Source organism: Theobroma umbraticum, unplaced genomic scaffold (genome assembly GCF_002168275.2).
Source record: "Theobroma umbraticum cultivar Fairchild unplaced genomic scaffold, ASM216827v3 scaffold_204.0, whole genome shotgun sequence".
NCBI classification, from domain to species: Eukaryota; Viridiplantae; Streptophyta; class Magnoliopsida; order Malvales; family Malvaceae; genus Theobroma; species Theobroma umbraticum.
The window spans coordinates 4,168,852-4,182,862 of NW_018397267.1; the positions used below are offsets into that span (position 1 = coordinate 4,168,852).

At 36.0% G+C, this 14,011-nt stretch overlaps 1 protein-coding gene across 1 annotated transcript; it reads left to right on the plus strand.

Annotated features, from left to right (window-relative positions):
• The first annotated feature begins 7,188 nt into the window (after positions 1–7,188).
• On the plus strand, positions 7,189–11,638 carry LOC110424091 (Remorin family protein). The gene is made up of 6 exons (XM_021438590.2): positions 7,189–7,736; positions 8,349–8,520; positions 8,901–9,572; positions 10,184–10,631; positions 10,736–10,817; positions 11,205–11,638. The coding sequence occupies exons 1-6, from the start codon at positions 7,707–7,709 to the stop codon at positions 11,409–11,411; spliced, it is 1,611 nt and encodes a 536-aa protein (XP_021294265.1). The 5' UTR covers positions 7,189–7,706; the 3' UTR covers positions 11,412–11,638.
• Positions 11,639–14,011: the final 2,373 nt, after the last annotated feature.

The following is a 14,011-nucleotide window of genomic DNA, read 5'->3' on the forward strand; positions in this document are numbered from 1 at the left end:
TTTTTGCTGTAATATTAGTATTCATTAGCCCCGCTCTGAAATTTTAACCAAACAATGGAAAATAGCAGTAGTCGATAAGAACTTAATTCTTGGGTCATTAAAGGTGTTAATTTTCTGAGGCGACAATGTAAAATGGTGAATATAGCAGGTTAGTCCCACTCTGCAACTTTTAGGGACCACTTGATGGAGCCTGTCACCCTCAGCTACGGATCAATTATTTCAGGTTTTATACGTGAAAGCTGCTCTTTGTTAAAGTATGATTATCTTTTCCTCTTACGGATACAAGAGGAGAACACTATGAACCTAAACTCTCACCTTAACTAAGCCATCAAGCTTTTATGACTAATCATAAATGTTATTATAATCTTCAAAGCTCAAAACCCACAGTAATATAAGGTGTGGCAATCGTTGCAAATGATAGAAATTGGAAGCTCAAAAGTACCAAGATTCCAATGGGGTGTGGTCATGAATTCTTGAGTGGGAGACAGAAGGTAAAGGTAGGTAGAAACAGTTGCTTTTAGCTCAATGAAGGTAATTGAAGAAGCAAAGAGGGAATAGAATCTGTACTCTTCACTCCTTTATTCACCAAGTTATAATGTACACGTTAAGTTATAATGTACACGTTAAGTTAAATGGTAGGCAGGCAAATTAATTAGCACTTCAACCTCTCAACCAACTTGATGATATGATACGAGGTTACTTGATCGGGGTCATCATATCCTAATCCTATATCCATTTTCATTTAGCTCACAACTTGGCTTTGGGATATTCAATATCACAAAAGCTGGTATCAATTAACTTTATAAATCACTTTAACTAACCCCTGCCAGGTTTCCTGGTGAATCAACATCAATTGCCAAAGCTTTTGAAAGCAATCAAATATCTTTGGTAGGTGAGATTTCCATAATTCCATCCTCAAACAAAGTACATGCCCTCCAATGAATTACATGACCCACATTAAAGGGCAATTGAGAATTTTGAATTGTGCCCATCCCACCTTCAAGAAGTTCTCCTTCCAAAGGGTCCTATTCCATGATTGACCTTAAAGCTAAACAGACATATTAATGTCTGAAACTTTTGAACAAAGAAGAGAGATTTACAGACCAGAACTTTCAAAGATTGGAGGAAAAGTTGACAAACTAAGGGACCCATATGAGAAAGATGGAAGATCATCCCTGCTCCATTTCAGTCAAACACCATTTTTTTTGAACAAGTCCAACTTAGTATTCCCTCCATTGTCATGTCCCACTATGGAATTTCCACAACAAAATCAAGTTTTAAATAAGAGCTGTTGTTTTCTATACAGGCACATGTAAGACTAAGTCTAGGCCATGTCTGATTTGGTCTAAAAATTCTCTGATTAGTTGAGAAAGTTTGAAAAAAGTTTGGATACTTTTTATGATGAATTGAATGGAAGTAGCTAGGAGGGAATACGGACAAAGGTCTTTATATGCCATGAATGAAATTTTGGATTGTCCTGCCAATATAAATTCCACAAGACATTAAATTACAGGCTTGACCAACATTTTCCAGCCTTTTTCAAATTTCTGAACCAGATTTCCCTCCATTCTAAAGATTTTTTTTTTTTTTTGAATTTCCTTCCACATTCCTTAATTTTTATTGTTAGGGTGCAAAATAATGGTATTTTGGAACTTGCAAGACATAGTGGTACAGGGGATTCCAAGAAGAGAGATAACATAAAGGGATTCCAGGTTTGCAGCTAGAAAGCAAGAAAACAAAAAATGGCAGAAAAAGAGAAGATCAGGCAATCTTGCAGGTACCCGAGGGGTTAAAATTTTGACCTCTGCTCTGCTCTGCCCTGTGATGGACATAGAACCCTGTCAATTTTTATGACGAAGACAAGAGACAAAAGTATTGAAGATAGGTAACAATTTTATAATCTTCATTCATTTATGAAGACTGAAGAGGTACATCATCATACATTGCCAGGTAAATTTGTACTTTTAAGGATCAACTTTGGAGACAGTCGTACCTTATCAAATCCAATGTGGTAGGAGGAATCACCTGACTTATTAAGACAACTCAAGAGGCAGACTAAAAAAAAAAAATGAAGAATTTTCATATGGTAATTGCATCATGGAATGCAATTACTATTCGAAGTATTTGTATAGTCAAGTCCCAAATGACATTATCTTCTTCGAGCACAATTTCAGGCCAATCTCAAGCCGTATTCCATGGCTTCTTCTAAAGTTGGGCACATTCCCATATTTGCAAATCAACCCCACAAGCCATTGTATATCTCTTACAATTAATTGTATACAATATTAGTCTATGAAATTATGTGTGTTGGGTTCATCTAAATAATTCATGATTGAAATTGAATAATTTAAAATTATATATATAAAATACTGATAAGAACCCAAATAAAAACAAAAAGAAAGAGGTAAGTGTGTCAAGAGCCCCTCTTGCCTCTTGGGGTTCTTCTTGCCATGAAGATAACCTGGTCAAAAAATGTTGGCCAAGTCACCAAGTTCACATCTATAGCCATCCAAGGGCCGGCCAGCCGAGCCCTGGCCAACGACATCCATGCCATTGCCTTTAATTACAAAAAGGACATAGACCAGGTGACAATGGGAACATTTCATGTGAATACATGTCCAAATCCACAACCTACTCAGCCCCACATCATTGTTTTAATTACGGCACATTTATATAAAGAATGTACACCTAGCTTGAAGGCTAAATTCTTCCAAGGAAAAGCTTATGGAAAGAACTGCTTGCTAGCGGCCTAGGACACCCCCAACCCACCCGTTCCCTTTTCATCAAAATTATCATAAGAGGTAGGGGACCCTTTAACTTGTCCCTAGGGCATCGTGCCTACAATAAAATTATAGTGAGTGGATAGGGTAATTACTTTTTGTTTTTTGTACATTTAATGGTTGAGTTTAGTGCCCTTAATTCTTAATACGTCTGGAAAAAAGACCTTGGAATCCTCGAAGGTATTTCCCCCCAGGATGGCGTTAGGACTTAGGATTATTTGCTTTCCAAGGTTGAGCATTGGATTTTGTAGCCTAGGAACATTTGGTGAAGATAAAAGAAGCTCTAATCTTAATACACCCAGGGGCTAAGGTCTAGTATGCCAAAATCATTTGGTAAAAGACAAATCTTAATTTGGTTCCGTGACTCTAGCAACTTGGAAAATTGTTTTGGAATGTTACATCTGGTCTTATGGCATTGTTATCCTTGGAAAGTGATATAAAACCTCTCATCTAAACTGCACTAAGTTCATTAATCAAATATCAAGTGTCCAATCAATATCCCAAATAGCCCAAATTATATCCTATCCATTTGGTGAGCGGTGCTATCAAATCCACCCTAATTAACATTTTCCCAAAATTTGTACCTTATTATGTAGAGAGAACCTTGGAATGCTTATCCATTCTTAGCATTATTTAGTAAATAAAGGATTAAGAAATGTTGATAATGATGTCTTAATCTTTAACCAAAAGAAGTAGTGTTATAAACTTTTTCTTTACCAAAACAGCCTTAATAATTTATATCAATACAAGTTCACACCTTTGCCTTTTTCTTTTGCAGATATCAACTTATTCAAGTTCAACCTTTTCCTTTTTCAACCCATGGAAGCATATCATTAAATGTAAACAAAGGACTGAAAATAATGGGTTTTTTATGTTCTTCTATCTTACAAATTTTCACATGAGTAATTCTTAGTTCACCCCTTTATCAACTAAGTTTGGGAGAGTTCAATCATGAAGCCTCTGAATTTGATTTCAGCACATGTCTCAAGATCATTAAAAAGACAAAAAAGAATGAAAAAGATGATGATATTAGGTTCCTTTTTCTAGTAAATAGATATAAAGCCTTTCCCCCTTGCCTGAGGCCTAGCAACATTTTGAGGATGAAAAAATCAGTTTAGAGAGGATGGGTTAGGTACTTTGCTCTATCAAATCTTATAACCCTAAGCAACATTAGCAAGGGAGGAATCCAGATGTCCCTTTCTCTCTCTCTCTCTCTCTCTCTCTCTCTCACTATTTAAAAATGGGATTTAATTAGTTAATGCCCCAAGGCCCCCAACAGGGTTCAGGGCAGAGGGTCCCTTTATTTTAAGGGTAAAAAATGCAGGTCACATTATAGAATTCTGAAACCTTCCCTTCTCTTTTCTGACAACTCTTCCTTCATTCATTCACCCCGTCACATAATAATAATAATAATTGGAATAATAAAATAAATAAATAAAGGACATTGGTGGATGTGTTCTCCCGAGTATCTTTGACCCTTTGACTTAAAAAGGAGGAATATGTAGCTCCTACCTTCCCTCGTTCTATTTTTTTTCCCTTGTTTTGTAGAATATTACTACTACCCTTTGCTCCCTTACAATCATGTGCCTTTCAAATAATCGTAAAAAACTCTGCGAGGAATTCAAAACTCCCACTAGTATTATAATTTTATTTCTTATCATATTTATAAAATATTTAATCGTTGAAAAATATGATTATTGTTTGATTTTTCAAGAGTCGGCATTGCGAGATTTGCGGCGTCCATTTCCACCCTTCATTTGTTGGTAGCATTTTTTTTTTATTCAATTTATCGTGGATCAGATCTTTGTACCCAAGAATGAAAAAATCGTGTATCATACTTTTGGAAATCTTGCAATATGCAGACCGTCGAATTAAGATCAATAATAATAATAAGAGCAATTACAAGGTGCTAATTAGTTTAATTAGTGTTTTTTAAGTAATTATATTGAAGCATCAAAATTTAATATTTCTTTATTAAAAATTATAAATTTATAAGTATAAAAAAAAATCACATCAATATAATCAAACGTTGTATTAATATAAATAATTGAAAATATTTAATATATTAGACTAATATTATCGATTTTGAAAATATAAAACTCAATTTTTATAAATTATTGTATCATGATTAAATCTATCATTTTGATACAGTATAAAAATTAATTATATAATTTAATCTCAATGATATTATTATTTTTATATTAATTTTTGAATTTTGGAAATTCTAAGAAGTTACTATGACAAAATTTTTCACCAAATGTTTAAACAATTTTAATGCAAGTGCTTTCTTTATAATGCCATAAACCCTTTCATAGCATGCTTAGGGAAAATATTGTATAAAGTGTCTTAATTTTTTCTAATTTTCTATCAAGAGTCTTGTTGTGTTCTTTACATTTTCAACGTAAATATTAGAATAAAATACATTAATTTTTTAAAATTTTAATTATAATTATATACAAATTTATTTATTTTCAAAAAAAATATTAAATTATAAATACATAAATGATATTAACATTAAACATAAAATATCTAAAATATTATTATTCTTTTTTCAAGTTCATCGACGAGTTTCTTTATATCAATCGACCATTTATCTCTCTGAACTCACTTTGAGAGCACCGATTTAGCGTTATATGATCAAATCCGATCACGAAGTGACCAATCACAAAGCGGGCCGGTAGGAGGGTTATTTTTTATAAGCTAAATTGTGGGCAAAAAATCCAGGACCAATTGCTATGGGGATAGTAGGGAGTAAAAACATTTCATGGGTAAATCTTTGGAGGCTTCCGTTTGTCTTGAGATAACTACGAGATAAATTGGTAAAAAGTCATGTCAATCACATTAGATTTACGTTGCCAAAATCTTTCGGGTTTCACCAAACCTTTGACACACTGGTCAGGAAAACAAACCTTATTGGCCAATTTGAACTCCGCAACCAACAACTCTTTCTTCAGTTTTTATCTCAGTTTGTAACTGGTACGGTCCTGGCGTCATCTTTTGCTTCCATTTCACCCTTGCCCGACGTTGGTCAAAGGTAGAAGCAAACAATCTCCAGATTATAAAAAGGGGTTGAGCCATGTCTTTTTCCAACTGCTCTTTTGGGTTCAAGCATATGATTTTTCATTGTTTATTCTTGCAGGAGGTAGGGTGCCAGGCCTGTAGCCCTGGGTTCACTCTTGTTAGCTTGTTTATACACTTTGCGTTATTAAGATACATAAGATAAGCTTTAGAAGAAAGAATTATGACTCCAATGATGTGTCATTTTTTTACCAAATTCCCAACTATGTTGATTCTTCAAGTCTAATAATTTAGTATTGAATATATCCCAAACAAATGGAGCAAATTAAAAGGAACCAGAAGAAATAGAGAAATGTACTTTCAAATCCATAGTCTAACCTATGAAGAAATCTCTTATTTATTTATAGTGATAAAATAAAATGTGAAAAGTAAAAATATTGAATATTTCAAAGAGAATTAACCTATGCAGTTCACCTTTATCCAAATATGCCCTAAAACATAATATTTGTTAGGATATTTGATTAATCACAATTCATTAGTAGTTAAGTAGTTTAAACATTTTTGTGATACGGTAATCTCATATAAGACAATTTCACGTTAATACTTGTAAAACTAACATCAATATTTGATTAAGTTATATCATTGTCAACACTACCATTGCATCATTTGTGAAATACTACATAATTCAATATCACATCAATAAAAAAAATATCTTATCAACACAATCAAATATTATATCAACATAAATAATATATAAATATTAAAATTTATAATAATTAAATTGATAGTGTTAATTTTAAAAAATGTAATTACTCAATTTATATAAATTATTATATAAAAAATTAAATTTATTATTTTAATAAAAATATAAAAAAACTAATTACCTAATTGGACCGTATTATTCACTTATCGATACTATTTACATTTTTGTGTGCAGAACGTGGGTCATAAATAAGGGGTAGAAAATCTTAATTGTACTATAACAATAAATGTAGTTATCCACGTTGGTCAAACATTGGAATAGTGAGGACCACCCAACCAGTCAAAATTTCCAGGTCATTAATTGCTAAAGAAAGAACATAAATTAAAGGATTAGACTTGATTGATCTGGCATTATTATCATTTCAGATACATGATCTCTTTCTCTTTTACTACTAAATTCAAATACGCTTTTCTGTAAACATTTAAACATAGGTAATCCTCAAAACAGTGAATACAAAAAAAAAAAAACCAAGAAAGTGTAATAATAATGGAGTTTCCATCCTATATTTGCAAATTTTGTGAATGATTGATAATGACCCAACTGCTGTTTTAGAAGGCAATGGGCAGTTACTATTAAAGCAAAATAAAATTCCACTTTTCATCATTGCAGTTCCTGAAAAGGTTCGAGGCCTTGTGGTCTTCATCATTTCTATATTTTTCGTTGTCTTTTGTTGAAGAAAGAAGAACCCAGCTCTTACTACCCTCTAATTAAAAGAATTACTACAAAAGAAATCGTTTTTGTAGTAATTGGCGATTCCTCGGGCTAGTTTTGTGTTCAAAGGTTGAACTTTTTCACAGCGCCGACCAAGAGTTCACATAGGTCGGCCCACCCTGATACTGCCACGTCAGACGACTCCCTGAAGTGATGACGTGGCGAGATCAGAAAGGGGGAAGGAGTAGAAGGTTGTAATGGAGAGAAGTGAGAAGAAGAGAGGAATCCATTGTTTCAACAGTGGTCACATTCATATACACTTGTAGGATACAAAACACTCAACGCACAGAGACTGTCATGTTTTCTCTCTCTCTCTCTCTCTCTCTGTCTCTCTGCTTGTTTAACTTAGAGAGTTAGAAACTCTACAGTGAGAGAAAGAAAGGCAACTGAGCGCCTTATTAGAGTTAAAGAGAGAAAGAGAGGAGAGAAATCTAATGGAGTACGAGAGAATAGACAAAGTTCAGGTAAGCCATTATTGTTTTGTTGTTTGAGCTTTTGTAAGCTAATGGGGTTTAGAAATTTTGGTTGATGAATTGTTAATGGCAACTTTGTTTTAGAAAGGGAGTTAGAAGGTGAAATGAAAAAAAGAAACTTAGCTTTGGGTGGTGATTGGTTTTTGTTTTGATCTGGTTTTAAACAAAGTTTGAAGTTCAAAGTTTTTGTTGAATTAAAAGTGAGGCCAAACAATTTGTTGGTATTGGGTTGATTTTTTCTTTCCATTTTACTAAAAATGGAGGCTTTGAAGATGATGGGAAATTGGGAATTGGTTGTCCTCACTTGTTTTAGGCAGGAAGTTGAATCATTTTCATTTTTTTTTCTTTTTTAAAGTTGGTTGTGATGGGAAGGTTTAATTTGTTTGTATTACATTTTCTCTTTATTGATGGATTGAAGGCAATAGAAAGGGATCATGATCTTTTTTTCTCGTATTTGATCAAAAGTTTAATATGGGCTTAGTAAAATGACTTTGGTAAACTGACTGTACGTAAAGGGAAGCTTTCTTTTTATCATTTGAAGCTGTGGATTACAGTTTCTTTCTTTTCTTTCCTTTGAAATCTCTTTTGTGATCTATATTGCAGAGCGGTATCTCTATTTCACCAAGTAAATTGAGGATGAAGCTGATGGGTCCTCTTCATAGAAAGAAGGATGGATCAAACAGCAACTCTTCAAGGACATCTCCTTCTAGGATTGAGGATGCTGAGTTTGTCAACAGTCTATTAGCCTCTAAGAATGGAGAGTTTTATGAGGAAGGTTTGTTAGTCTCTCTCCTTCTCTTTATTATTATTACCTTTATATTGGTCTTCTTCTGTGCTGCAAACCTAGTAATTTTTTTTTTCTTTGCCCTTGATGATGCTAGTAGCTAAGCTTCGGAAAATTTTTAATCTGGGTAGGACTCTGCTACTTTTGAAGCTCTTATCGCCTGAAATTACATGCACTTTTAACATGTTGTTTTAAGTATTATTCATTTTTTTTGTTGAAACATAAATTTGAATAGTAGCTCTAACACGGCTAAATGTGATTCCATTTGCTTCTTGGCCTGGATTTAGACAGGGAGCAGATGCAAAGTGTTTTATCTAAATCTGCATTATGTTAAAAGTGTTAATCGCCTGACATATTTGATTGAATCACAGTTCCCAGCTTAGATGTTGCACCTGTCAAAATATCCAATGAGACAGTGTTGGATTCCAGCCTAAACGATCAAATTTCTAGCCAACCAAAGGAGTCATTGCCAAGGGAGAGCATCGATGTGGGTCGTTCTAAGTTGCAGCAATTCTCAAAGAGTGATAATGGTAATTCTAGTGCAATTCATCCAATAAGGACCATAGAAGATGAAAATCTTGATTATGATAGTAATGCTAGTTCATCAAGCTTTGAGTTTCACAAAGGGGAGAGAGCACTTCCTAATTCCATGACAAGGTCATACTCAAGACCTCTGTCATCTAAGTGGAATGATGCAGAGAAATGGATAATGAACAGGCAAAATTTGCAAGCTACCTATGCTAAGAAGAATGCATTTCAGAACCAAGCAAATCGCTTTCACATGACAAATATGGTGAGAGTTGCTCCAGAATCTGCAAATTATGATCAGAGGTCAGCTGTTAATCGCACAGCTGACACTAAGAGGGTAGATTTCTGTCAATCTGCTGTGCAGATGCCGTTTGAGAAGTTCTCTTTTATTCCTGCTGGAGTTCATCCAATTTCAGCTCAAGCATATGGAGGGAATCTGTCAATTGATCATTGTCCTCAAAGTAAGGACTTGAGAGAAGTGGCTCAGGGGGAAAGTTCAGCAGAAGATACGACAGGTAAATTTGCTCATTGAGCTTTTATCACTTTGCTGCTGCATTTTTACTGATGCACTGCACATCCAGGTTGATATATAGTCTACTGTACCATTAGATGACCGTAATGAGCACTTGCAATATAATGTGATTAAGAACATTGAATGTTGATCCGCATGCAACAGATTTGAGTCATGGGGCTGAGCAACTGCTTCTTCCAGTCTGCTTGACTCCAAATGGATGCTATGTTTCATGCTGGAATTCATTTGATGGAGCAGAATTTTATGTATTTGCAATCGTTGAGCGAAGGGTTTGTGGGTTAAGCCATTATATAATTACATGTGCATTTGATGATTTCTATATGGGCCTTGAAACAATCATGTGAATTGGTGGGTTTGATGGTCAGCTAACCCTGCAGGGAGCGCAAATAGGATTTTTTTTTTGAGAATTTGTAGAGTTTGGTTTTTCTGCTGTCACAACATTGCCACTTTTTTCTTTTTCTTTTTAAATTTTGGACAAAAGTTGCAATATTATTTTCTTTTTAAACCTTTTTGATCTTCTTTAGTTCACAATTCATTTCTTGCAGTTATTTATTCTTTAATCTATATCTCATACCTTAAGATTTGACCTTGCAGTTGTACCTGCAATAAGATCAGTTTCTATGAGAGATATGGGAACAGAAATGACCCCTGTTACAAGTCAAGAGCCTTCTAGGACAGCTACACCTGTAGGGGCAACAACCCCACTCCGAAGCCCAACATCTTCAATCCCATCAACTCCCCGTAGAGGGGAACCAACATCAACGCCTTTGGACCACACTACAGATGATGAGTCACAGCGTCCCACTAATAATGGCAAGAAAGAGTTGTCTGAGCAAGAATTGAAGCTCAAGACAAGAAGAGAGATTGTAGCCCTTGGTGTCCAGCTTGGCAAGATGAATATCGCTGCTTGGGCAAGCAAAGATGAGAAGGAAAACAATACATCTTCAGTTGAAACCACTAATATAGAGGAGCTTGAACATATCGAATATGAAAAGCGAGCAGCAGCATGGGAGGAAGCTGAAAAGTCTAGGCATACGGCAAGGTTCTCATATGACCCAATACTTCGCCAATTTGTTCAATATTGTATGCTCATAAAATTATGTCCTATCTTTTTTCTTTTGCTGAATTCATATGTCAATTTATTAGGTATAAGCGTGAAGAGATCAAAATTCAAGCATGGGAGAGTCAGCAGAGAGCAAAACTAGAAGCAGAGATGCGGAGAATAGAGGTATGTAAATCCCTTTTTGACGCATACTCAAAAGTAATTCGTATTATGAAAATTTAAAGAGTACTGAGCTCCTCTGTGATGGCAATTGGTTATGTAAAAGCTCAGTGAGAAAGAGAGTGAACCTGGATCAAAAATTAGTAGGAAAGAGACTTATGTTAATCTTATACTCAAATCTCTTACACGATTCAGCAGAAATGAACCTTGTGAAAAGGTTTGGTTTTAGGTGGAGATCATGCAGTTAACTGAATTAAGTGCCATTACAAAATCTGTAAACATTTGACTTGAGCCTTTGCTTAACCAGAAAGATTGCAATCAGAAAAGATCGTTTATGTGGTCATGTGCTGAGCAATAAGTACTGGTAATAATTGTAAGTCTGTCACTTTTCAGGCGAAAGTAGAGCAAATGAGAGCCCAAGCTCAAGCAAAGGTGGTGAAGAAGATTGCTATGGCTAGTCAAAGATCAGAAGAAAAACGAGCTGCAGCTGAAGCCAGAAAAAATCGAGAAGCCGACAGGACTGCTGCTCAAGCAGAATACATTCGGCAAACGGGAAGAATGCCATCAGCCCATTACATCTGTTGTGGCTGGTTGTCATAATATAGTAAACAATGAATAAAAGCAAAATTGCTCATACACTTTTTGAGCCCCTAAGTAGCAAGTCTCTTGCCCTCTGTCTTGAGCTTTAGTGATGGTCCAAGAGTGTTGTATTTAATAGCGTGGCCTCAGTTTTTGTTGTTGTTACATGAAAGATGAAATGAATACTGCAATCGATGCAATTAATGTTAATGCCAATAGTATTTTCACACCCTAGTACCTCTTGTTCCAAAGGAAGCAGCCATCGTGAAAACATAGAATAATATTTGTTCCAGTATCCCAATCTTTTTCTCTTTGCATGTAAAAGAAAAATTACGCAAGGGAAGGATTATATTATCAAATTACCTGACTTAAGGGAGCCTCTAAGTTGAAGTTCAAAAAGTAACTAAACACAAGGGCTAGTTTCTAATGGCTTAATGTTCATGTGGAACTGTGCTGTTGGCTTTTTTTGAAGGGGAATCAGCTGTGTAATCCCTCTACTCTTTTATGTCCCTCATTGCAATCTGGTTCTGCATAGATCAGCCAGTAGCCTTGAAGACTTGGGCTCCGGGAAGCTTCAGCCTCTTAACTAGACTAGACCCATGTCAACCAAAACTCCAAACCCGCCGTGGTTTGGTATGGCTTGTTGGGCTTAAAGCATCATTTGGGCTCCATGACCGATCTATATGGCTTGAAAATTGGAATCGCCTCGGTGATCCAAGGACCATGGTCCATGGCAAAGCATGCACGCTGGTTTTGACCATTTATACATCAGTAGGCAGTAGCTCCTTTCTGATCTCTTTGGTTCTTCTGGGATTTCAAGGTTACTAATTTTCCCTCCAGTGCTACCCCAGAACTGCACTATATTTCTGTTTGACGCCTTCGGGGAGCGACACCAATTACCAAGCAATTTCTGATTCATGGACTTGGTTAATTGGTGCCAAGCATATTCTCTGAGGAGAAGTGGCGTTTTCCCAACACTAGTAATTCTGAACCTCTTCTCCTTTGGATGACTTTTGTTTAATTTGTACCATGCATTTTTCCTTTTGAGAATGTTGGTGAGAGTAATCAAAGGGTGAGAAAGAAAAGAAAAGAAAGGAAAGGACTTTTATCCATGAGTTTGATGGGTTCAGACAACTGAAAATGTCAAAAGTAGAAAAAGCGAAGTTGATAAAGAACATGGCTTAAGCTGAGTGATCTCAAATCTGATTTTCAGTAAAAACTAAACCTTGCTGTACTATTGTTCATGTCCTTGTTTTACATAAACCTTTGAACCGTAATGCACCAACCATCTTCCGTTATTCTCCAAGGATTTGCCCTCGTAACAGAAGATTTCTATTAATCTACCCCACGGTCATGAAGAGGGTGGGGATAGAAAAAGGTTATGCACCAAGCAAAGGGAGTGTAATCGAGAAGATGAAACAAAAACTTGAAAAAACCAATCCTCCGTCACCAGTGGGCAGTGGCAAATCTCTTACAGCTAACATAAAATCTTCTAGTACTTCCCATCCCAAAAATGAAGACCTGTCGACATGCTTTTCACACGTATTAAACGAGTTTGAACGTGTTCTTTTTGGCCATGCTAGATGCTTGGCAGGAGATGGGGTCAAGCAAAAGCATTGGTGCGGTGCCAGTTAAAAGGAAAAAGGACAACTTTTCCCACCCAAAACATAAAGGGCTTAGAGGGAAGGTTGATGGATTGCCAACCCAACCCCACCCTTTAATTGGTACTATTATTGTTGCTGGGTGCCCTACCTTTGTCACCATTCCCATCCCTCAAACTAAGTCCTATCTATTATCAAATGCCCCACAACATGCAAATCACAAAAACACAAAACTAACCCTTCATTTTTCCCACCTTTACACTGTGGCCACCCAGTCCCACAACCCAAAAAGGAGACCTCAACTAGTATCTCCCTCCCCTCCCCTCCTCTCCCCTTCTTTTGAGTTCATTGAAATTTTATCCCCTAGTGGTAGAAATTTCCATGAAAATTGGCTTTGTGGATGAGGGTGGAAGAATGAGGGCACATGTCCTACATGTCAGGTCTACCGACATCAAGCTGGCCCCGTCAAGTAGACCATGGAATTATTGAAAACCTTCCATTTCACCTTCTGGCTGCTCGGCATGTGATTCCTTCCCGGCCCCGGGGGGGAACAGATCAAACAAAAGAAGAGTATACCTTTTTTTGGTTAATCCAGGGTGATACAAAACTAAGGGTGATCCCATTACGTTTTCCTAGCGATTTGTAGGGTCTCGTGCATCCTGATTGAGTTGCAGCAAACTTTCACAAGTAGCCACAATTTGATGGGACAGAGATGCAGCAGATTTTTTGATCTGGCCCTGGGTAGTCTATCAAGGCACAGAAACATATCCTAGATACGATGTTTTACACCCTTGCTAGATGAATTTTCCTGTCGTGCTGATTTATAAAAATCTGTTCTTGATGCTTTGGAATACCATCCCAAAGAAAGATGGTTATTATACAATCATTGTGTCGGCTGGATGAGCAGCAATGGAACATCAGATATATATATATATATATCTCCCAGGGTCTAGATGCCATCATTTACCGTTCTTCAAACAACCCCGACACTAAAACTTATTTATTTTTCCAGGATATGTT